Source organism: Leptonychotes weddellii, chromosome 4, assembly GCF_054177405.1.
Source record: "Leptonychotes weddellii isolate Sample4059 chromosome 4, ASM5417740v2, whole genome shotgun sequence".
Lineage (NCBI taxonomy): Eukaryota > Metazoa > Chordata > Mammalia > Carnivora > Phocidae > Leptonychotes > Leptonychotes weddellii.
The window spans coordinates 65,767,232-65,793,573 of record NC_138372.1 but is presented as its reverse complement, the minus strand read 5'-3'; the positions used below and the strand labels follow the sequence as shown (position 1 = coordinate 65,793,573).

At 36.4% G+C, this 26,342-nt stretch overlaps 1 protein-coding gene across 1 annotated transcript in view; it reads left to right on the top strand.

Annotated features, from left to right (window-relative positions):
* Positions 1-24,675, top strand: part of COL24A1 (collagen type XXIV alpha 1 chain) — a 358,042-nt gene extending 333,367 nt beyond the window's left edge. Inside the window, exons 55-59 of the mRNA XM_081817091.1 lie at positions 8,877-8,942; positions 9,582-9,750; positions 15,959-16,068; positions 19,085-19,300; positions 22,505-24,675. Coding sequence (XP_081673217.1) covers positions 8,877-8,942; positions 9,582-9,750; positions 15,959-16,068; positions 19,085-19,300; positions 22,505-22,651 — 708 coding nt within the window. The 3' untranslated portion in view covers positions 22,652-24,675. The remainder of the gene's footprint in view (positions 1-8,876; positions 8,943-9,581; positions 9,751-15,958; positions 16,069-19,084; positions 19,301-22,504) is intronic.
* The last annotated feature ends 1,667 nt before the right edge of the window (positions 24,676-26,342 follow it).

Here is a 26,342-nt window from a genome sequence, read left to right as displayed (position 1 = left end):
TACCTTTTATGACTGGCTTATTTCACTTAGCATAATATCTTCAAGATTCATCTGCATTGCAGCGTGTGTTGGAATTTCTTTCCTTTTTAAGGCTGAATAATATTCCATCGTCTGTATATATACATCTGGTTTATCCAGGTGGACATTTGAGTTGTTTCCATCTTTTGATTATTGTGAATAATGCTGCTATGAACATAGGTGTACACGTATCTGTTTGAGTCTTTCCTTTCAATTCATTTTGGTACATACCCAGAAGTGGCATTGCTGGATCATATAGTAATTCTATGTTTAATTTTTTGAGGTACTGCTTTACTGTTTTTTTTTTATAGCAGCTGCACCCTAACACATTCCCACCAGCACTGCACAGGGTTCCAGTATCTCCACATCCTTGCCAACACTTTATATAGTCTAGTTTGTTTGTTTGTTTGTTTTTTATAACACCCATCCTAATGGGTGTGAAGTGGTATCTACTTGTGGTTTTGATTTGCATTTCCCTAATGATTAGTGAGGTTGAACATCTTTTCATGTCCTCATTGAGTTATATATATTCTTTGGAAAATGTCTATTCAAGTCCTTTGCCCATTTTTGAATTGGGTTGCTTGTTGTTGTTAGGTTGTAGGAGTTCTTTATATACTGTGGATATTAATCCCTTATCCAGTATATGACACAAATATTTCCTTCCATTCCATGGGTTGCCTTTTCACTCTGTTGATAGTGTCTTTTGCACAGTCTTTAATTCTGATGTAGTCCAATTTGTCTGTATTTTCTTGCCTTACTTTTACTGTCATATCCAAGAAACCATTGCCAAATCCAATGTAATGAAGTTTTTCCCCTGTTTTTTCTAAGAGGTTTATAGGTTTAGTCCTTTATTTAAGTCTTTGATTTATTTTGAGTTTATTTTTATATATGATGTGAGGTAAGGGTCTAACTTCATTCTTTTGTATGTGAATATCAAAATTTTCCAGCACTATTTGTTGAAGACTCTTCTTTCCCAATTCTTGACACCTTGGTCAAAAATCATTTGACCGTATGTGTGAAGGTCTACTCCTGGATTCTATTCTAGTCAATTGGTCTATGTCTATCTTTATGATAGTACCACTGTTTTGATTACTGTAGCTTTGTAGTAAGTTTTGAAATTGAAGTGTGAGGCCTTCAACTCTTTTCTTCTTTTTCAGGATTATTTTGACTATTTAGAATCTATATTCTCTTTTTTATTTACCTGTATAGCTATGTTTAGCAGTACTCTTTTTTTTTTTTTTTTGGACTTCAACTATACTTTTTTTTTTTATGTTCAGTTAACCACTGTATAGTACATAATTAATTTTTGATGTAGTGTTCAGTGATTCATTAGTTAAGTATAACACGCAGTGTTCATCACAGCAAGTGCCCTCCTCAATACCCATTACCCTGTTACCCCCCAATCCCCTCCCCTCTGAAACCCCCAGATTGATTCTCGGGGTCCATAGTCTCTCATGGTTCATCTCCCTCTCTGATTTCTCCCCCTTTGGATTTCCCTCCCTTCCCCTATGGTGCTCGTGTTATTGCTTATGTTCCACATATGAGTGAAACCATATGATAATTGTCTTTCTGCTTGACTTACTTCACTTAACATAATCCCCTCCAGTTCCATCCATGTCTATGCAAATGGTGGGTATGCATCGTTTCTGATAGCTGAATAATCTATTGTGTATATGTACCACATCTTCTTTATCCATTCATCTGTTGAAGGGCATCTCAGCTCCTTCCACAGTTTGGCTATTGTGGACATTGCTCCTATGAACACTGGGGTGCACATGCCCCTTCTTTTCACTACATCTGTATTTTGGGGTAAATACCTAGTAGTGCAATTGCTGGATTGTAGGGTAGCTCTATTCTTAACATCTTGAGGAACCTCCATACTGTTATCCAGAGTGGCTGTACTAGCTTTCATTCCCACCAGCAGTGTAAGAGGGTTCCCCTTTCTCCACATCCTTGCCAACATTTGTTGTTTCCTATTTTGTTAATTCTTACCATTCTAACTGGTGTAAGGTGGTATCTCATTGTGGTTTTGATTTGTATTTCCCTGATGGCTAGTGATGTTGAGCATTTTTTCATGTGTCTGTTAGCCATTTGTATGTCTTCTTTTGAAAAGTGTTTGTTCATGTGTTCTGCCCATTTTTTGACTGGGTTATTAGCTTTTTGAGTGTTGAGTTTGAGAAGTTCTTTATAGATCTTGGATATCAGCCCTTTATCTGTAATGTCATTTGCAAATATCTTCTCCCATTCTGTGGGCTGCCTCTTAGTTTTGTTGACTGTTTCCTTTGCTGTGCAGAAGCTTTTTATCTTGATGAAGTCAAGAGTTCATTTTTGCTTTTGTTTCCCTTGCCTTTGGAGATATGTCTTGAAAGAAATTACTGTGGCCAGTGTCGAAGAGGTAACTGCCTATGTTCTCCTCTAGGATTTTGGTGGATTCCTGTCCCACATTGAGGACTTTCATCCATTTTGAGTTTATCTCGTGTATAGTGTAAGGGAATGGTCCAGTTTCATTCTTCTATATGTAACTGTCCAATTTTCCCAGCACCACTTATTGAAGAGACTGTCTTTTTTCCATTGGATATTTTTTCCTGATTTGTCAAAGATTAGTTGACCATAGAGTTGAGGACTCTTTATTTCTTCATTTGGTTTCAAGTTTCTTCCTCGTAGCCTTTAATTTCAATTTAAAGGACTGCCTCTATTATCTTTCTAGGGAAGGTTTGCTAGTGATAAATTCTCTTCGTTTTTGTTTATCTAGGAATGTTTTAATTTTTCCTTCATTTTCAAAGGATAGTTTTGTTGGATATAGAATTCTTGGTTGACAGTCTTTTTCTTTCAACACTCTGAATGTGTCATTCCACTGCCTTCTTGCCTTTATGATTTTTTATGAAAATTTATCTGTTAACCTCATTGAGGATCTCCTGGGTCTAATGAGTCTTCTCTCTTTCTGCTCTCAAAATTTTCTGTTTTTCTTTAGCTTTCAACAGTTTGATTATGATGTGTCTGGGGAGTTTGCTGAGCTTCTTGGATTTGTAGGTTAGTGTTTCTCATCAAATGTTCAGCTCTTCCTTTTTTTATAATTGAGGTATAATTGACATATAACATTGTATTAGTTTCAGGTGGTTTAGGTTATTTCCATTTCTTGTCTATTGTAAATAACGCTGCAGTGAACATAGGAAATCATATATGTTTTCAAATTAGCATTTTTGTATTCTTCAGAAAAATACCCAGAATTAGACTAGCTGGATCATTTGGTAATTCTATTATTTTTTTGAGGAATCTCCATATTGTTTTTCACAGTGGCTCTACCAATTTACATTTCCAACAACACTGTACAAGAGCTTCCCTTTCTCCACATCCTCTCCAACACTTGTTATTTCTTATCTTTTGATAATAGCCATTCTAACAGTTGTGAAGTGATAGCTCATTGTGGTTTTGATTTGCACCTCCCTGATGATTAGTGATGTTAAGCACCTTTTCATAAACCTGTTGGCCACTTGTATGTCTTCTTTGGAAAAAATGTCAATTCAGATCTTCTGCCCAATTTTTAATTGGATTGTTTTGGGTTTTTTTGCTATTGAGTTGTATGAATTCTCTATATATTTTGGATATTAACCCCTTACCAGATTATATGATTTGCAAATATTTTCTCCCATTCAGTAGGTTGCCTTTTCATTTTGCTGATTGTTTCTTTTGCTGTGCAGAAGCTTTTTAGTTTTATGTGGTCTCACTTGTTTATATTTTTTGTTACCTTTGCTTTCGTTGTCAAATCCAAAAAAAAAATTATCACCAAAACTGTTATCGAGGAGCTTACCACCTGTGTTTTTTTCAAGTCTTTATCCATTTTGAGTTAATGTTTGTGTATGGGTAAGGTAGTGGTCCAGTTTCATCCTATCGCATGTGGCTGTCCTGTTTTCCCAATACCATTTATTGAAGAGACTGCCCCTTCCCCATTGTATATTTTTGGCTCCCTTCTTGTAAATTAATTGGCCATATAAGCATGGATTTATTTCTGAGTTCTCTATTCTGTTCCATTGGTCTATGTGTCAGCTTTAATGCCAATATCATACTGTTTTGATTACTATAGATTTTAATATAGTTTGAAATTAGGGAGCATGATACCTCCAGCTTTGTTCTTCTTTCTCAAGATTGCTTTGGCTATTCAAGGTCTCTTGTGATTCCATAAAAATTTTAGAATTGTTTGTTCTATTTCTGTGAAAAGTGCCATTGGAATTTTGTTAAGGGATTGCATGACTCTGTAGATTGCTTTGGGTAGTATGGACATTTTAACAATATTAATTCTTTTAATCCAAGCATGGAATATCTTTCCTTTTGTTTGTGTCTTCTTGTTTAATTTCTTTCATCACTGTCTTACAGCCATTATTTCTTGAAATATTCTTTCTGCTCCTTTTTCTCTCTTCTCCCTTTCTGAGACTCCCATTATGCATATGTTATTATTCTTGTTGGTGTTCCATAAGTTTCAGAGCCTCTGTTCATTTTTTTCACTCTTTTATCTGTATACTCTACTGACTGGAAAATCTCAATAAACCTGTCTTCAGGTTCATTGATTCTTGTGTTACTGAAATCTACTGTTGAGCCTCTCTAGTAAATTTTCATTTCATTTTTTTGTACCTTCCAACTGCAGAATTTCTATTTGGTTCTTTTCCATAATTTCTATTTTTTTTGCAATTGATATTCTTTATTTATAAGATATCTTTTTCATATTTTCCTTTAGTTCTATAGACATGGTTTCCTTTAGTTTTCTGAACATATCTAAAATAGCTAATAAATATCTTTGTCTACATAGTACAACATCTGGGCTCCCTCAGGAGCAGTGTCTATCGATTGATTGCATTTTTGTTTGCTTATGGGCCATACTTTAATGTTTATTTGCATGTCTTTTGTTGTTGTTTTGTTGAAAACTGTGCATTGTAAATAATGTAATGTGGCATTTCTAGAAATAAAATTGCTTCCCCCGGCCCCTGGGTTTATTTTTGTTGCTATTTCTTGTTGTTTGTTTAGTGACTTTTCTGAATATTATAAAGTCTGTGTTCTTTGACAAGTGTGACCACTAAAGTCTACTCAATTAGCTTAGTGGCCATCTAACAATTGGAAAGAGATTTCCTTAAATGGAAGAACCAGTAAATCTCCCAGTTTTTACCAAATGTCTCTGTGTATGTTGGGGCACCCCTTCATTGTTTAGCCAGGCAACTGAAAACTACACCTTAGCTTTAACTTCCTGATTTCACAGAGACTGAAAGCCAGAGGAGAGAACTTAGGGTCATCTCAGATATTTTCTAAGAATGTGCACAACCTTACATATGCACATGGACTTTTAGATTTCCAGAAATATGTCAAAGATTTTCAGAGTCTTTGTGGACATCTCATTCCCTACCTTTTTCTTGTAAGCTTTGTGTTAACTTATTGTTTGCCCCAACTGTTTTCCAATGCTCCAGACAGCCACAGAGTTAAACAATTCCCTCTAAATGTTTTTGAAAAATGCTCCAAGAGAAAAGGTATTTTGCATTGGATGAGCTATGAGTCAGGTAAAATAAAAACAGCTTTGCTAGTAGTGTCTTCCAGATAATTCACTGGAAATGACTCTTGGAAGCAACTCCAACACCATTCTGCGTGCCCCGCCCCCGCCCCCATGCCTTTTAGGCTTCTTGTTTTTGCTGTAATTATGTGGTGTTATTTTTTAGCTACTACAGAACTGAAAAGGAGGACATGGGGGAAAAAAGAAAGAAAGGAAGGAAGACATGGGAATGGGGCAAATTAAAGTTACATGAAGCTCACTGCCCTTAATGAGATTCAGCTATTTTTCTTAAATAAATGCTCCCCACATTGCTGCAAGCATTTTGTTAATTTCTGTAGTCCTGGAAAATCTTCATTCTGACATTTTTTCCAGTTTTCTCATTGCTTTTATAAGAGAGACAGTTCTGGGAGGTCATTACTCCAGTTTTTTCTGTCTCCTAAATACTCCAGTCTTGAGTATATAGCTTTTTAATAATCTCTGTGATGAAATAGAATAACATATAGAAGAACGCTTCTGCTACATACTGAAGTATAATGTTTGCCTCAAACTGAACTAGCTGCTCTTTTCATAGAATACCATATTTACTTGACAGACTAACAGTGTTATACAGACATGAGTATTTGGCAGATATTTTCCTTAAACATGAATTAAGTGAGCCTGTCATTTCAAGAAAACTGACAGAAGTTGATGCCAAGCAAAAATAAAAATTCGGGAAAACTTGCATTTACCACTGTGCTTGATAGCTTCCCTGTACTTATATTTTTCTGGTGAGATTGGTGATGATGTTAACAAAAGTAATTGTGTGATATTAATAATGAAATGTGTCAGTATTTGGAAGATCTGCCTAATTCCATAAATCAGTATTTTCTAAATAAGCAATGCACGATGGTAACAAAATCATGGATACATGAGTCTTTCACAGTTTAAGATAGAGCAATAGATTTTAATATAAAAAGCACAAAAAGTTCATAGACTTGATTTCAGATTTCACATTTCAACTAACCCTTAAACTATCATTTGTCAAGTTTTGCTGTTGTATCAAAGAATATCCACAATTATTTGAAAAGGTTACTAAAATAATCCTATTTCCTCTCAGGGTGGTGGGATGTGCCCACCGTGGGTTCCATGCTCAGGGTGGTATCTGCTAGTCCCTCTCTCTCCTCCTCTGCCCCTCCCTCTATTTGCCAGGGCATGCTCTCTCTCAAATAAAAAAATAAAATCTTGGGCGCCTGGGTGGCTCAGTTGGTTAAGCTACTGCCTTCGGCTCAGGTCATGATCCTGGAGTCCCTGGATCGAGTCCCGCATCGGGCTCCCTGCTCGGCAGGGAGCCTGCTTCTCCCTCTGACCCTACCCCCTCTCATGTGCTCTCTCCCTCTCTCTCATTCTCTCTGGCTCAAATAAATAAATAAAATCTTTAAAAAAAAAAAAATCTTTTCAAAAAATAAAAGAATCCTATTTCCAACTATATATCTCTATAAGGCCAGATTTTCTTCATATACTTCAACTAAAATAACGTATCATAACAGATTGAATACTGAAAGAAATATGATAATCTAGCTATCTTCTATCCAGACATTAAAGATATGTACAAACATGTAAAACAGTGCCATTCTTATCACACTTTTCTGTTTTGGAAAATACAGTTATTTTTCATTAAAATATTTGTATTAACATATGGGTTATTTTAAAGCAGTTAACACAAATAATCTTAAAATTTGTGTTTTAATTTCCACTGTGGTAAATATCAAAAGCTGTAACTCACATGAATAAAAGTTCTTTAAGGCCCTTAATAATACTTAAAAGTGCAAAAAGTCTTGAGCTGAAGAGTCTGGGAACTGCTTAGGCTAGATTTTCTAAGATCAAAGCCCTACTCACAAACCAACTGGAAAATATAAAGGTGGCTACTATTTAGTACTTAATTCAGTTGCCCATGTTTAGTGTCCATATTTTTATGGGACCCATGCACAAAATCTGCTCATCCACACAGGAATGCTGGTCAGAATTATTCTGCATAGAACCAGAAAGGCTGATCCTTCCTGCTTTGTGAATAGACCACGTTTCTCTATCTGATAGCTTTTGTGCAAGGCTATTACTCTGTCTGGAAATCCCACCACCCCCAACCCCCCCAGCCAAATTCTTATTTAGTCTTCAGATCTCAAATCAAATGTCATTGTTTCAAAGAAACCTCCCCTGACCTACTCCTTCCAAAGCTCTTCTCCTCCAGATTTCACTGAAACCCCCTAATCTCTTTATGGGTCCAAGCACATTTTTTTCTTTCATTAGCACATATCACAATTTGTAAGTACGTAGTTTTAAGATTTGGTTAGTGCCTTTCTCTCCCTTAAACTTCAGCTTCACAAGGGAAGTTTTCTTTTTAGCGTACTGTTTTGTCCTCAATATGTATCACAGTATTTGGCAGTATATATATATACAGAATGATTCAATTATTTTCCAATATGAAAACCACATGTTGAGGCAAGGAAGAGTGCATTTTATTGATTGTCCCATCATTTTAAATAGTTTTTCAAATTACTAGCCATGAGTTATGAGAGATCTGTTGAAAACCGTTTTTATTGTATGGCCCTCTAAGTAAAAAGATATCTTAGCAGCACAATCATTCTGAAAGAAATTAGATTGCTTGATTTGTTGATACAGATGCTATTTCACAGAACTTTCTCCCCACTCATACTTCTTAGTATCCAAGCTTTTTTAAAAAATAAAATACAAAAAGACTTTTACTAATGGTTATGCTGAGCCCTTCTCTAAAAATATCTTTTATTAAATACAGGAGGAGATTGGATTCATGCTGTATTATTTCTTTTGGGACAAATGGTGCATTTTCCAACTTCAGAAATTGTTTTTAAGACCGCAAAAGTATCAGATTAGACGAATGTGGTGACTACCTCAGAACAGTAGTATTTTATTATATTTTCCTTCCAAGAATGTAACTGTTATAAATTACTACAGTTATTTATTCTTCACCTTACAATTTATTAACTGAGGGGGTCATACTTCATTCTTCTTCCATTTGAGTAACTTTTGCATGTGTTTTTATGTAGCAGTGACAAATAGTTTTTCATTTGAGGGATCTAGACTTTGGTCCTGTTTTAATTAGGAGACTTTCGAGATTTGGATGAAGGCAGCATATTGTCCTTTCAGATATCCAGGCAAAATTTGCAAGATCTGTCTAACCATAAGAGTTACAAACCCTCTTCAGGTAATAAGTCTGGTATACTTTAATAGCACTGCTTTCAGAATTTACAGCCTTTACTTTAGAGTCCTCAGTGTTGATGTTAGTGCTAATCTCAAATGGTTTTGTTTTACACAGAAACAAATGGATATCAATGCTGCTATTCAAGCCTTGATTGAATCACATACTGCCCTACAGATGGAGGTGATATATCTGGCTTTATTTACATTGGCACTCTCAATATACAAATTAAACAGAAAGTTTTTTCAGAGTCCAAAATGTGGCTTTATCTCAAAGGTTGTACTTAGATTGAACATAATGAAACTATTTTTAAGGACAAAGTAAGCATTTTTTAATAAACAAATATATGCATGGAATGTTTTTTAAGGAAAACATTTAAAACAAAAATGTAATATGTTTAAGGAATTTTTTTAATAAGGAATTAGATACTGTAGAAGAAAATGAAGTTAAATGAAGCCTAGCCATTTCTTAAAATGGGATCTATCATTGTTACTCATTTTTCTTATTTAAACTCTATTCAATGTATGATTTTCTTTAAAGCATTATACTACAGTAGCCATAATAATTGTTAAGTTTCGTGTTAGCTTGAAAACTAGGCCTTTAGAGTGAATTTAATCTCCTATTTAGGATCAAGATTAATAAAACTTACACATAAGCCTATATTTAAATATAAACTGTTTTTTACACCCCACTCCCAACTCATTGCATACAACAAGAATACATTTTTCTTCTGCCTTGGTCCATGTTGATCATGAGGATTACATACTGGTAATGGCTACTCTATGCTTTTTTGCTAATATGATTCCTATGATGACTTGGCAGAGCTACCAGAATACCGAAGTGACTTTAATTGACTACAGTGCAGAGATATTCAAAACCCTGAACTACCTTAGCAATTTACTGCACAGCATCAAGAATCCTCTTGGCACACGAGATAACCCAGCACGAATCTGTAAAGATTTGCTTAACTGTGAACACAAAGTATCAGATGGTAAGTTCTTGGTTTTTTCAAACTCTGATGTCCAATTTCATCATTTCAGTGTGTTTGAGATTTACAGTGTATTCATTTCAAATCATAATGATTTTGATAAAACTCTTGTAAAAGGCATTTTAGTGTTTTCAAAAAAACAAATACTCTTAGAGGGAGACATAACTCTGAAGTCATAGTATCCTTTTCTGAGAGTTCACATTAAAAATGTCTTCTGCAAAGCCTTATTGATCCCCAGTTTCTCCTATTCCACCCTAACTATATCACTTGCTTACACTTTGTGCCTGGAACATATCACATTCATGTTAAAAATTAAAATAGAAAGGACTGACCTTTGGGCTAACAGGAGTACCTGTCAGGTCCGCCAGAGGTGGCAACATGAAAAAACATATAATAGAGCCCCTACCACCATGCCTCCTAACATTATGGTTTTTACACAAAATGGAAATTAAATGCATCATTTAATTCTTGGAATTTTTTGTCCCTACAGGGATACCCCAAATCCATTACCCAGAGGTGCAAAAATGAATTTAGAGTAGAAGCATCAAGGAAAAGTTTTAAAGCAAGTAGAACAGTTATATCATCTAATGATAAGTAGGGGAACCCTGTCTGCTGCAATACATCATTTAACTTTAATTTTTTTTTATTCTTGTGTTAATCCCCATACATTACATCATTAGTTTTAGATGAAGTGTTCCATGATTCATTGTTTGTGCATAACACCCAGTGCTCCATGCAGTTAACTTTAATTTTTATTGGGTCTGTGGTCAGCTGTACAATCAATATTAGTAGTTACCATTTTTTACTAAAAATTCTATTTCCAACACAGTGACACATATGCTGATTTGAAAAAAAAAATCATGTTATGTCCTTCTGTAGGGTGAATAGTAGTCCATATTTTATTTAACTTATATACATATATGCCACATAACACACACACACACACACACACTCACCCATTTTTGTCCAAAAACACATACTTCCAATAGAAGTGCAATGAAAATATTCATTTTATTTATATTGATAAAATGCTTAACTTCTATAGATATTTCTTGACCTAGATTACCACAAAAACTAAACTGATATTTATAGTTACAACTGCCTATAGTAATTCTAAGTGATTCTTTCCCATATTTGAAGGCATAAAACTGCAATTCTATAGAATTGAAAGGAAAAAAGACATTTTAAGGCATACAAATGACTAAAATCTAATTCAAGGTCTGCCTTCCTTGTAGGAAAAAATAGCTAAGTGGTATGGATTGCAAAGTATCAGAAAGGTTTTAATGCCCAAAAGTATTTTCATCCCTAGGAGACAGTAAATGCTATAGGGAAACACAAAATGGCAGGGAAGGGGGATATGATAGAAAGTGGAGTGGGGTTAGTTTTAAATATAGTAGGTAGATAAGGCATGTCTGAGAACATGGCATTTGGGAAATATCAGAAGGAGCGAAGGGTACAAGCTACAGGAAATCTAGGGAAAGAGCTTTCCAGGCAGAAAGAACACCTGCAAAGGCCCTGGGAATGAGCGTCCTCAGTGTGTTCTAGGATTAGCAAGAAGGCCAGTGTGACTAAAAGAGAGTGCGTAAGAGGAAAGTGGTAGGAAATGAAGTCAGAAAGATATCAAAAAAACAGATTATATAGGATCTCATAGACTACTCTCAAGACTCCAGCTTTTATTCTGAATAAGGTGGGAAGCCATTAAAAGTATTTCAGCAAAGAAATGATATGATTTGACTTAGATTTTTAAAATATTACTCTGGCTAATGTATTGCAAATATAATGAAGACAAGTGTAAAAGAAGCCACTGAAAAGCCATTGAAAAAACCCAGGTAAGAGATGATGATGGGTTGACCTAGGGTTGGTGGCAGAGGAAGTGATAAGAAATGATCGAGTCTTTGGCTATGCTTTAAAGTAGAGCCAGCAGTTTGTGATGATAATTGGATGTGGGTTAAGAGAGAAATAGAAGGATAGAGGATGACTCTAACAAGGTTTTTGACTAACAGATGGAAGTGTGGGGTTGCTGTAATAGAGATGGAGAAGCAAGTTTTAGGGAGAAGATCAGGAGTTCAGTTTTAGATAGGTTTCATTTGAGATGTCTGTTAAGGATCAGTAAGAATGTCCAGGAGGAAGGTGGCTGTTAAAAAGAGGGGTCCTGGCTAGGGGTAAAAATTATGAATTTACTTGCATATAAATAGCATCCAATGCCCTATGACTGCTTAAGACTCCCTAAAGAGTAGGTGGAGAAAGAAAAGCGAAGAGGTCTAAACACTATGCCTTAGGGCTCTTCAATGTTTGGAGATCAGTGAAATGAGAAGGAACCAGCAAAGAAAACTAAGAAGAAGCTATACCTGATAGGAGGAAAACTAGATGCATGTAGAGTGAAGAAAATGTTTGCCTGAAGAGGAAGGGATCAACTGGGTCCCAGTTGGGTAAAGTTAAGACAGAGAGGCTACTGGATTTAGCAGCATGAGGTTCTGTGATGACCTTCACAGGAGCAGTTTAGAGGAATGGTAGTGGTTAAAACTTTATCCAATTTTAAGAGAAAATTGTAGAGCCAGAGAGTATCCATTTCCAATAATGAAGCAGGTAATTCAAATTGCCTGGCTAAATTTTTTTTAAAAATGTTTTTTAAGTTAAAAGCATCAAATAGCTAACAAAATAGTGAGGACATTTCAAGCCAACATTTTGAAGAAGACTGCAGAGTGATGAACAGAACACACTTAGAGCTGCTTTTGCCCTGGGTGTGTTCACAAACTAAGTACTGCTTTTGGTGGCTTCATGGGGCTAGGAGTCAAAAGTTAGAATCTGTGGTCCACCAAGTGTGGGGATTTAGGCTTTCAAAGAGCTGCATTCTAAGAGCAAACATAAACTGGAAGAAAAGAGACATTCATACAGATTGTAACCTAGCTTCACATCATAAAGATAGCTCAGAATCTTAAGCTTTGAACTTGGACTAAGATGGTTCCAGATTGCTCATACCCCCACCCCATTCTGACAGAAACTAAAGTCTTCTATAAAATATATCATCCTAGGGCTCAAATTATTTCCACAAATCATTTCTCAAATAGAGTGCCCAGCACATAATCAATGGTAATAAGGAGTACTGGTTGATAAAACACCACGAATGAGAGCTGGCAGAAATAGCAAACAGAATTAGACCCGAAAGAAAAATAAGAGAGGAAGAATTTGAAACTGAAGGTATAATAGACAAGGTAAGCCTTATATAGGAACACAGTTTATTCACAAGAGTAACAAGGAAGACAGAATATATGTGCACAAATACAGATAGGTAAATAGTTGTAGCAGTGGGAGGTTAGAGAAGTTCCTTTCAGATTGCTTTGGTTGTCTTAGTGAAATTGAAAGTTTATCAGTCAAGAATAAGGATGAAGGAATAGGTATAATAAAGTTGAGGGAAGAAGAAAAGGTTTCAACTGGTGAGCTAGGTGAGTGACAGAGGGAACTAAGAAGGGAAACATAGTGTCGTTATCTGGCAGCCTTACAAACATTTGAATTTAAAGTGAGTCAAGTCAGCATGGTTGTATTTTTCTTTTTTTTTTTTTAAGATTTTATTTATTCATTTGAGACACAGAGATACAGAGAGAGATAGAGAGAGAGAGCATGAACGGGGGAGAGGCAGAGGGAGAGGGAGAAGCAGGCTCCCCGCTGAGCAGGGAGCCCGATGTGGGGCTCGATCCCACGACCCTGGGATCATGACCCAAGAGTGGGGCTCGATCCCACGACCCTGGGATCATGACCCAAGACGAAGGCAGATGCTTAACCATCTGAGTCACCCAGGCGCCCCTGCATGGTTGTATTTTTCTTTAGCCATATTTAGCTGTGTGAGTTCAGGCACAGATTAGGCACAAAACTGGATTTCTATAAGACTGGGACTTTATAAGACAAGTACACTGAAGTGAGGCAGGGCAGGGATGTTAAGGAAGTCTCCAAGGAAGTAATTATAGTAAAGGACTAGGGGTTTACTTGGGTAGGAAGAGAATTGAACATATGATTCACATATGATGAGAGATGATGAAAAAAGTGGTAGTATCAATGGATATTAGGTCCTGATGGAATGGAAGAATTTATTAGAGTTAGGACACCAGAGTGAATGAGCTTAAAAGTGAAGAGGTGAAATTATGACAGAATTCTAGTTGTAGGTAATAACAAAGGCTAGAATATGGCCTAGGAAGTTAATGGTTAAAGTAAATGGGGCAGTAGGGGGGAGCAGTGGAAGGATAGAGAACACTGGCAGAAGAGTTCAAGGAACTGAGAGGCCAGGGTGTTGGAAGTGCTATCCATGTGAATTTAAAATCATCAAGACTTGGGTCATAAATAGATTTTCTGAAAGTGATAGCCATCCAATGCTAAAATCTTTCAAGAAAGTGGATGACTGCAATGGGAAGGGGTAATGGATGACATAATGTAATGACAGTAATTTTACCATGGAGTTATTTTAGGGAAAAAATAGGGAGAATGGAGGTGGCAATGAAGAGCAAGAAAGACACCTTCCCTACTCCCGGCACAACACTAATAGAGGCCGTGGCAGAGCTTGAAAGGGCTGAAAGGGAAACACTGCCCTCAGGGGAGAGCCAGTTTTGGGTTAGAACAGTTAGGCCTACAAAAGATATATTATGGTATAGTGCTTCATTAATAGCTCAACATATCCTGAAAAAAATTAGGAAGTCCCTACCAAGTCACCATTATACAACATAATGCTTGAATTCGAAGAATCCTACCCTATATAACAACAAGAGTTTGCTTGATGGAAAACTTTTTATAAGGAATTTATTAGCTCACATAATAGAAGGAAACTGTTTCTTGGAAGAGAAGAGATAGTAGTGAAGATAATGTTTTTACCCCGTTAGACAAAATTGAAAGCCTGCATTAGATCCTGGTAAAAAGTCCCACACTCATTTCTATAAATTTGACAAAACGTCCAAAATTCTAAGGGAAGGGGACAAAAAGGGACCAGAGGATAGGATTTCTTTTGCCCCTTTCTTCCATATTGCAATAGATCAGTGGTTCTTCAAATGTCCCTGGACCAGAAAGAGATTCTGTTGAAATACAGATTCTCAAGCCCTGACTTAATGAATCAGCAACTCTGGGGATGAGGCCCAGCTATCTGAGTTTTAACAGATGGTTCTAATGCCACCAAATTTGAAAACACTGCAATAGAGGACAGTCCCTACTCTTGGATCCACCAGTTCAGCAAGTATTCATTTTGAAGGATTAGTAGAATAGTAGAGGAAAGTAGAGTTGAGGATGTTTTTGAAGTCTAAAATAATGGACCAGAGAGGAAGCCCAGCATGAGGTAGAGGAATCTTCGCAATAGGGTAAGGAGGGAACGGACAAGGATTTCTTCTACCTACGGTAGAAATGACATTTGCCAAATACCGTTTGACTGTCTTGCCTTTTTAATGCAAAAAAAGCAGGGCTATCTCATTCAAAAATTCTTAGTCTTTGCTGTTAGAATAAGGTGCTACTTCAATATTCTGAGCCTGTTACTCTGGAATTAAGATACTAGATCAGTACTTTTTCAGCCTGAGTATTTCCTATAGGCTGACTGTAAGACTCCATTTGATTCTGCTGGACATTCAGTGAAGACAAAGGTTGGCAGGTTACACTGGCTGTAGGGATTTCAGTTTTTCTCAAAAATCTGATGAAGAAAGCACAAAAGTGATAACCATTTAATTGTACATTTTCTTTCTATGAAAACAAAGGATGTTTTATTATTTTTATTCTAATTATCATAAAGATAATATTTTACCTCAGGCAGATTGAAGTTGTTTCTGTTTAATATATATATATATTCATTTTTAAACTCTGTAATGACAAAGAACAGATGTATACAAGTACACCACATCAACTGCAACTTTTCTATTAACTATGTAATTTTAGACAGTTCCCTTTAAGTTGATGAGCTCATCTGTGGAAAGAAGCAGTAAATTCAGCCATTCTATCATTTTTTGTCAAAATTATAAAATGCCCTTAAATTGATAGTTATATGAAAAACCCAGTATTTTGGGTATCAATTTTACATAATACTCGCAGCTTTCATTCATTGACTAAATGTAAATATCTTTATAATCTAAGTTTTTTTACAGTTAAGACTATAAAAATACATTTTTAAAGTATGATAATTTGCAATGATGGTTCAAATATGTTTTAGTATGGAGTTTAAGTATTTTTATGTTTTACAATGAATTAATAGGAAAATACTGGATTGATCCAAATCTCGGATGCCCTTCAGATGCCATTGAGGTTTTCTGTAATTTCAGTGCTGGTGGTCAGACATGTGTATCTCCTGTTTCTGTAACAAAGGTATGTATTGAATTGTAGAATATATGCAGGTACTTGCCCAGTATCAGTGAACATGATTTTTTAAATTCTGTCACTTTAAATAATTATGATTTTTTTTTAAAGATTTTATTTATTTATTTGACAGAGAGAGACACAGCGAGAGAGGGAACACAAGCAAGGGGAGTGGCAGAGGGAGGGGGAGAGGCAGGCTTCCCACAGAGCTGGGAGCCTGATGCGGGGCTCCACCCCAGGACCCTGGGATCATGACCTGAGCCGAAGGCAGATGCTTAACCATCTGAGCCACCCAGGCGCCCCTAAATAATTATGATTTTTATGAATGGAAGCAAGGTATCATTCTCTACCATATATAAGAAAGAATTTTTTGTTTTTAAAAAACAATTCTAGTAGAATCTTGATATTTTGATTGTGTATTTTATGATTGGCATGTCATGGCTTATTCTACTGATTATGCTTTTTAATTTCCTTTTAGAAATGTTGGGGGACGCACACCTGGGTGGCTCAGTCAGTTGAGCGGCTGACTCTTGGTTTTGGCTCAGGTCATGATCTCAGCAGGAAGTCTGCTTGGGATTCTTTCTCTCCCTCTTCCTCTGCCCCTCCCTGGCCTCCCTCCCCACCCCGCCCCCCCAACACCATGCAAGCTCTCTCTCGAAAAAAAAAAAAAAAGTGAAACATATTTTCTTATGCATATAAATACATTAGAAAATCCCCGAACAGCTGCAATGTTTATAATTAGTAATCAGTTACCTAAAGGTTTCCTGAAAATGACATCATTAAAAGAGGAATTTTGCCACAAAGTTTGCTATTTTTGATGATTTAGCACAAAGAACCTCCCTTAAACATCCATTGAATATTTTTTAAAACTTCTTTCAAGTATAATAAAACGAATGAAGTTAGTTTGGTATGATACTGGGATTATAACAAGCATTTGTAAAACCTAGAGCTTAGTTCTACCTATAACATATATTGAAGAAATCAAAACTGCATTTCTTTCTTTTTGTGGTTAAACCAGTTTGGTATTATTACCAAGGACTTATTTCTCATTGACAAATAACTGATACACCTGCCCTTTGTATGTTTAGTCCATCATAAAGAGGCAGCGGCTAAAATGTGCAGTCTGGGGGGGCGCCTGGGTGGCTCAGTCGGTTAAGCGACTGCCTTCGGCTCAGGTCATAATCCTGGAGTCCCGGGATCGAGTCCCGCATCGGGCTCCCTGCTCGGCAGGGAGTCTGCTTCTCCCTCTGACCCTCCCCCCTCTCATGTGTTCTCTCTCATTCTCTCTCTCTCAAATAAATAAATAAAATCTTTAAAAAAATAAATAAATAAAATGTGCAGTCTGTTAGTCTCTGTAGCTGCTTATTGTTTCACTGCCCTTTTCTAAAATATCCCTCTTCATTAAGGGTGTTTCAGCAGTTCATCGCGGCGGGCATTCACCATTATTACTCTCAAAGCAGAGGCAGGAAAGATTCTTCCATTCCTAGGGAATCTATGTTCCTCTGATGAAGATCAGCATGATAGTCCTAATGCCAAAATATCTGCATGATCATCCTCATGCCCCTGGATCTGGCCCAGGAATTTTATTTGGATTATCACGGAAGACAGATGGGGACCGGGAAGTGTGTACAAGGGAGATAGGAACAGTGAAGTTGCTGCACTGTAATTCCTTCCTTGCTGAATCAACTCTCCCATCTCTCCTATCTCTAAACTCAGCCTGAGAAAGAGAGGGCAGGTAGTGGAAAGAATGGTAGACTTGGAATCAGGGACCTGAGTTCTAGTCTCTGTCCCTCTACTAACCTGGCAAATGATACTCTGAGCCACAAAAGAGCCTACTCTGTGCCAGGCACTGTGGTAGGTAAGTGACATTTGGCACCTTAAGTCCTTACAACAATCCTGCCATGTCAGTGTCATACTCCACTTTACCAACAAAGACACTAAGGCTCGGAAAGATTAAATAGTTTACAAGTTTGTGATTCTCAGCTATAAAATAAAGGAACCTGAACTACTTAAACTCTAATGTTCCTTATGATGATCCTTCCATGTTTTCATCCTCATTGACCTTCTTTTTTTGCCTTTCTTCTCTTTTTCTTTAATTTTTTTGGTTGTTGTCTTTTTTTTTTTCCTTCTCTGATACCTCATAACAGCTACAGAGACTAACTGCACATTTTAGCTGCTGCCTCTTTATGATGGACTAAACATTACAAATAAAATTCTAATTTTATGTTTGGAAATTAATATAAATTCCTTGTAGAAACCACTTTTGTTCACTTATGTTATGACAATATGCCTGCTTGAATAATAATAAAATAATAATAATGTCAAAAGCTATAGAAAGATCTACTTCCTTGTCCAAGCCTGGGAAATCTGCAGTCAGAACTCCTTGCTCCAATTTCGCTCTGTATTGTTGACTTTATTATTAATACTTGTTCATGCATTCATTCATTTCAATAAACATTTATTGATGACTCCACTCTATGACTGGAACTGCATTAGGGCCTGGCGACACAAAGAATAAGATTCTATCCTTGTCTTTAAAGGCTCTCATAGTTAAAACTACTCAACAGGTATTATTGCAACTTGTAACTTATCTTTGGAAACTCAAAAAAAGATCTTCAAAGGAAAGTATATAAATTATATATAATTCATATAACATTTTTTGGTCATGTCTAGTAGCCTAATGGCATGCTGAAGCCAGCTCATACAGATTCAGGAGACCCTATTGTTAACACCCCTTTCCAGCTCCGTGTTCAGTGATACTACCATGATTGCCTGAAGCCAGTCACAGTAGGAGTGTTTATACGATGGAAATTGGAAAATGCTATAAATCAGGGATTACCGCCCCCACTCCACGCTTGCAAGAGCCAGTGGTTAAGCATTTATCAGCATACTGTTGACTGGCACTTAAATGCTAAGGAAAGGGGCTTTCTCAAGGCTGCATTTCAAGGACTTTCCCCAGATTCCCCCAAATTATAAGTTTCTCAATTGCCACCTTATAACCTGTATATTATTTCTATGACATTAGTTGGAGTTTGGAGTTGGAAAAGTCCAGATGAACTTCCTTCACTTACTGAGCTCAGAAGCCACCCACATGATCACCATTCACTGTCTAAACACGCCAGCGTGGACAAGTGCTCAGTCAAATGGCTCAGGATTGCCTATTGGCTTCAAGGGATGGAATGGCCAGATTTTTGAAGAAAACACTCTACTTGAACCTAAAGTGCTTTCAGATGACTGCAAGGTAAGGGATGGCACTTTTAGAATTGTTCAGTATAACTAACATAAAATTGATAAGGCCATAAAATTAAAACAATGGATTTAAGACTTTAACTGCAAACTGAAGATCCAGAAGGGTAGTAAGTTTTAATGTGCCCGATTTGTAATGGCATTACATTTTTCAGAATCAATCATTTGCTTATATCATATCTTGTCAACTTCTGTCACACCCACTGGTCATCCATGGATTTTTATATGCAAAACAGACGTTAATACATAAATTTAATTTTTATTGCTCATATGAAATATTTATATTACCCCTGCATGGATAGAAAGAGCACATAAATAAATAGATTGATTTCTTATATTTTCACTACTGTAATTCGACATCTCATTATGTATGGAATACAGGTTATAGAGGCAAGTCCGTTGTATTTCATCTTGTCAGTCCCTATACTTGATACTACATATGGGCAGAATTGCAGATTGACTGGCCCTAAAAATCAGTATTTGAATAATAGCTCATTTTTCTTACTAAAATTAAATAACAAATGTTGAAAAGTCTATAATCTTAAAATACTGTGGTATAAAGCAGGTGTCAGCAAACTACAGTCCACAGACCAAATCCGGCCCACCACTTGTTTTTGTAAATAAATGTTATTGGAACATAGCCACACTCATTCGTTTACTTATTATCTATGGTTGTTGTCACACTGTGATGACAGAGTTAATTAAATGTGACAGACTATGGCTTACAAAATCTAAAACATTTGTTACCTAGCCCTTTACAGAAGAATTTCCCAACCCTGTTATAAAGAGCAGCCACTTTACATACATATCATTAATGATTTTAAGTAGCTTGGTTTCCTGTTCGTGTGTACCATGAAGCCCGTGATTTAACATCTCTTACCATTTCCAGGGGACTCTACTTTTTCACATTTTATTTTCAGACGAATAGTGCTTGAGTATTTGAAAAATGAGAGGCAAACAGTTAGAAATATATGGCTCATTCTCTATAAGCAAAGAGATCAATATTATCAAGAAACTCATTTAACTTTAATAATTTTTTCCGGAAACTTTCAGTGACTCACTACTATCTCTGAGACACAATCTAAACTTACCAGCTCTTTGTGTAGCACTTAAAACAGTCAGGCCCCACCTGCCTTTCTAGTTTGGGCTTTCAGTGGCTGTTAACCCTGAAGTATGGCCAAACTGATCTGTTAATAATAATAATAAAATCAACAATAATTCCGACAATTAGTCATTGGGGCCTTATTATATAGCAGTTACCCTGTATTACATACATTATTTTATTTAATTATAACAGCTTTGTAAAGAAGTTTCATTTTATAGGTAGGAAAGTGAAGGCACGGAGAGGTTAAATAACTTGCTCAAGGTCATGTAGCTAATTAGCGGAGAGCAAGAAATAAACCCTAGGTGTGTATAACTCCAAAGCGCATATGCCACACTATACTGCTAGGTACTTTAACTGAAATCTCATTTAATCCTCACAACTGTGTGGGGTGAGTTTTTATTTTTCAAATTTTACACGTAAAGAGAATGGTGGTACCTGGATTTCTATCAAAATCTGCACTTCATCCCCATGCTAGGCTTATTTTTGCAACCATCTTCTACTTTTCCAGCAGTTTTTTGTTTGTATGTTTGTTTTTACTCATGTCATTATCTTTCTCTGAAATGCCTTCTCTACCTCTCTAACTAAGTGGAAATACTAGGCATACTTGAAGGCCCATTTTAAATTCTGAATTCTGAACTCATGAAGCTTTCCCTGAGTACCTCAGTTGGAAATGAGGAATTTAGCACTCACTGTCTATGTTATTTATGCTGTGCTCACTATGTGTTGTCTTGTGTTATGTCTATGTGTTTGTGTTTCCCCTCTCCAACTAGATTTATAAGCTGCTAGTATCCAAAAGCCAGAACTAGGGCGCCTGGGTGGCTCAGTTGGTTGAGTGACTGCCTTCGGCTCAGGTCATGATCCTGGAGTCCCGGGATCGAGTCCCTCATCGGGCTCCCTGCTCAGCGAGGAGCCTGCTTCTCCCTCTGACCCTCCCCCCTCTCATGTGCTCTCTCTCTCATTCTCGCTCTCTCTCTAATAAATAAATAAAATCTTAAAAAAAAAAACAAAAGCCAGAACTAATTTATTCATCTTCGTATTTCCCAAGCACTGTTAGAAAATAGAGGATTACGTCTTATTCAACTGTGCCAATTGTACTTAGTATTCAATAAATATTGCTTGAAAGACTTAACGAGTTAATCTCCCATCCAAGTACTAACCAGGCCCGACCCTGCTTAGCTTCCGAGATCAGACGAGATCGGGCGCGTTCAGGGTGGTATGGCCGTAGACGACTTAACGAGTTAATCTAATGGTGTCTTACACACACATACCAAGCTGATGACTAGTAAATGGAATTTATAGCTTAAATAATCGCTAAGGATCCCTCAAATTTTAAAATTTCTATCATGATAATTCTGTAAACGAGGAGGTGAATAAACTCCTTAATAAAAAGCTTCACAAAACTAGTCAATTGTATTTCTCTATTTTTTCTCGTTGATCTTAATCATAAGAGAGTTTATGATATGTTTTTGTTCCATAGTAGAATTTGTCAGAAACAAAAGAGCATACAGTAATAAGAAAAACAGAAAGGCCTAGAAAGAAGAGAGGAAACAAACTGTATAAACAGTAACCACAGACTGGAAAAAAAGAAACCTAAAAGGTGATTCAACATAATTATAATTTACTTCTGACTGAAGCAATTCTGGTTATTTCCTGCCTGAAGTTCAGAGAGGGTGAGATAGCTCGTTGCGTTTCATCCAAGAATGCCCATCCTAAAGAATCAGCCCCAGATGAAGGAACACACAACAGATGGGTGTTCCTCAGATTAGGAATAGCACAGCCTTTTAATTTATATCTGGTCCAATGATCCACAGACAACAGAAGCAGAAGCCTAGCCTTAGTCCCTGAGACTGAAAAATCAGAACACTCGGTACCATTTAGAGAAAGGAATGAACCCATGTTTTCAATTAGCCCTAGTGATTGTTACCATTGAGCACTTACTCAATACCAGCACTGACTCTGTTCTGGGCACTTTCTATTCGTTATCTCTAATCCTTAACTAAATCTTCAGTTGTCTGACAGTGAAGGGCATTGTCTGCTGAGAATGACTGCTAATGACACAATTACATACCAAAGCATTTTGTTCTTGTTTTACAGATTCAAGATGGCAGGTGGCATAAGGCAAAATTCCTTTTTCACACCCAGGACCCTAATCAGCTTCCAGTAACTGAAGTACAAAAACTTCCTCATCTCAAAACCCAGAGGAAGTACTACATGGAAAGCAGTTCCGTATGCTTTCTCTAAGGTTTCTGAATTAGTTCAGAATTCGTGCTGTTGGCCAGGTAATTGCTGCAGAGGGAAAAATTCAGACAGAAAGATACTATCATTGTGAAAGGCATGGAATAAAGCATTGGCTAAATCTTAAAGAATCTCAGGAAGAAAAGATTTCCTCCTAAGAAGGAGAAAAGGCATTTTTTAAAGGACTATAATTGATAAAGTATTTAATTCTTTAAAAAAGTATATGGATCTGAGCTTTCTTAGAGAATTCCCTAGAACTGAAAATTTATAAGCATGGAATTCTTCAGGGTATCCTCTATTTTTTGACTGAGAGCGAAGTACCCATTAGACAGCTGGAGATGCAGAGCACTGTGGAGCAATACTGGCTAATGCTTCCAAATGTGCAATGCTTCTGTCTAAAAATTACAAGCCACAGTCTAACATGTCTTATTTTCCCAAACACTAAGCTGTATTCAGGTCCCCAATGGGCATATACATCTTAGCCGGTGGTGCACTACCTCTTACGTGTTGCCTTTTTGTGTTGCTCGGTGCTCTTTCTGAAACAAGGTGCTTGTGGCTTTCAGAGACTATTTTGTTTCTTTTTTCGTCTTTGTCATTCTTTAAGAGTGTATGTACTGGTTACATCAAGATGTGTTTTGGTTGTTAGTACTTATTTTAATTTGTTTGGCTACATACTTAATAGCAAGTAAGACACTATTTATGTGAAGTCCTTGTTCTATTTTAAAATTCTCTTCGTGGATATGGAATCAAAGCCAGCACGCTGTCATCACCTGTGCTCACGGACAAGAGAATTGGGAGGTTTCTTTTGTTTTTATTTTTTAAATTGCTGTAAAAAATATTACAGGCCAGCTACTTCCAGTAGTAGGTTTGGGTTAGAGTTTGGGGTTGTGATATACTATTTTTAAAAATCCATGATCATCTGGAATGATACTATGTATATATATATTTTGTGAAGTTCTAATTCAGCGAATCTTTTGAAATTGCTGCTTTTAAATTATAAAAACCATTATTTCTGCTTCATAGGAATTACATGTTTTGTAGTATTCATTGATTTTATTTCACTATTCTTAAATTTACTGTGTTGGGACCTAAAAGAATTCAATTTGCCAGTCTTTAAAGCAACATTCAGGAAAAAAAAAAGTCTTTAGTCATTTAAAATAGGCTCAGCCCATTCAGACTTTCCTTGTCAGAGAAGTGCTAGTTCAGTATTAAAAGAAAAATATTATACCTTTTGGTATATAGAAAAGCTTGTACATCCATTATAAACATATCTTTAGCCACAGCAAACCACACTTACCTATCTATAATAAAAATGTGCTTTAAATCTTTTTTTGGTGGTGTTCGTTTTTCTTCTTTTGTTACCATGTCCTTTTATTATGTATGATAGCCCTCTGGCATAGTCCTTCTGTACTCTGTACATTTGCATCATTACAAAGTATCTGTTAGATACCTATAAGAGGATTATAGGGTTTATCTCCTACTTGTATAAAATGAGGTCATGGCACAGAATAAACTCTCTCATATATGGTCAACTGACTTTCAACAAAGGTGCCAAGACCATTCAATGGGGAAAGGACAGTTTTTTCAACAAATGGTGCTGGGAAAACTGGATATCCACATGCAAAAGAATGAAGTTGGACCCTTATCTGATATCATATACAGAACAACTCAAATGGAGCAAAATGCTAAATATAAGAGCTAAACCTATAAAACTCTTAGAAGAAAACATAGGAAAAAGTCTTCATGACATTGGATTTAGCAATGATTTCTTGGAGATGACACTAAAAGCATGTTCAAAAAAAGAAAAAGATAAATTGGACTACATCAAAATTAAGAACTTCTGTACATCAAAGGACACTATCAAGAGAGTAAAAAGACATCCCACAGAATGGGAGAAAAAATTTGCAAATCTTATATCTGATAAGGAATTAATATCCCAGAATGTATTTTTTTTTAAACTCCTACAGCTCGGCAGCTCTTTCTATCCACAGATCCTGTTCCCATGCTTTAATAAAACCACCATTTTTGGAGCACCTGGGTGGCTCAGTCATTAAGCGTCTGCCTTTGGCTCAGGTCATGATCCCAGGGTCCTGGGATCGAGCCCCACATCAGGCTCCCTGCTCAGCGGGAAGCCTGCTTCTCCCTCTCCCACTACCCCCTGCTTGTGATCCTTCTCTCGCTGTGTCTCTCTCTGTCAAATAAATAAATAAAATCTTTTAAAAAACCCCACCATTTTGCACCAAAATTTAATTAATCAATTAATTTAATTAAACTTCTACAACTCAAAATATAAAGCAATCCAATTGAAAAATGGGCAAAGGACTTAATAGACATTCCTCCAAAGAAGATATATTAAATGACCAACAAATGAAAAGATGTTCAACATCTCTAGTTATTAGGAAAATGCAAACCAAAGCCATAGGTAGATACCACTTGACACTCACTACGAAACAGGGGCGCCTGGGTGGCTCAGTCATTGAGCGTCTGCCTTGGGCTCAGGTCATGATCCTAAGGTCCTGGGATAGAGCACCACATCAGGCTCCCTGCTCCGTGGGAAGCCTGCTTCTCCCTCTCCCACTCCCCCTGCTTGTGTTCCCTCTCTCACTGTGTCTCTCTCAAATAAATAAATAAAATCTTAAAAAAAGAAAAAAAAAGCACAAACAAAAAAAAGAAAAACAAGGAAAGTAACAAGCATTGGTAAGGATGTGGATAAAGTGGAACCTTTGTATGTTGCTGGTTGGAATGTAAAATGGTGCAGCCATTGTGGAAAATAGTTTGGCAGTTTCTCAAAAGTTAAACATAGAATTACAATATAACCCAGTAATTCTAAGTTGTGTATATGCCCAAAAGAATTGAAAGAAGGGACCCAAACAGATATTTGTACACAAGTGTTCATAGAGATATTATTCAGAATAGCCAAAAGATGGAAACAACCCAAATGTGCATCCACAGTTGAATTGATTAACAAAATGTGGTACGAACATACAATGGAATATTATTCAGTCTTAAATAGGAATGAAATTCTGACATATGCTACAACACTGATTACCTTGAAAACATTATGCTATGTGAAATAAGCCAGACAAAAAAGGGCAAATTATCTGAAGTATCAAGAATAGACAAATTCAAAGACAGGAAATACAACAGAGGTTATCACAGGCTGGGGGAGGTGAAAATGGGGAATTAGTTTTTAATGAGTACAGAGTTTCTGTTTGGGATGATGACAGAGTTCTGGAGATGGATGGTAACAATGGTTGTACAACATGTGAATGTACTCAGTGCAACTGAATCGACACTTAAAATGATTTAAATGACCAATGTTATGTTGTACATTTTACCACAATTTTTTTTAATGGAGCGATGGCAAATATGTCTGATTTCCTGCTTGAGGACCATAGAATTGTTTTTTAAAAGGAGCAGAGGTTGATTCTAAATAAAAGAAACTAGAGTTTTTGTCCATGTGCCATACCTTTTGTTCCCCCCAAAAAAAATTTATTTCAGAGACATAAGTGGTTTTCCTAGATATCATTTAAGAAATATATATAAAATAGAAATACCTTACCTTATGTTTTTTTTGTTTTTGAAATATTAAATTTAAAGGACATATTAATCAACATAATCATAGGCAGTATAATATGTGTAGTGGTTAAGAGTACTCTGGGGATTAGCTGTGTGACTTTGGGTATATTATTCTTCA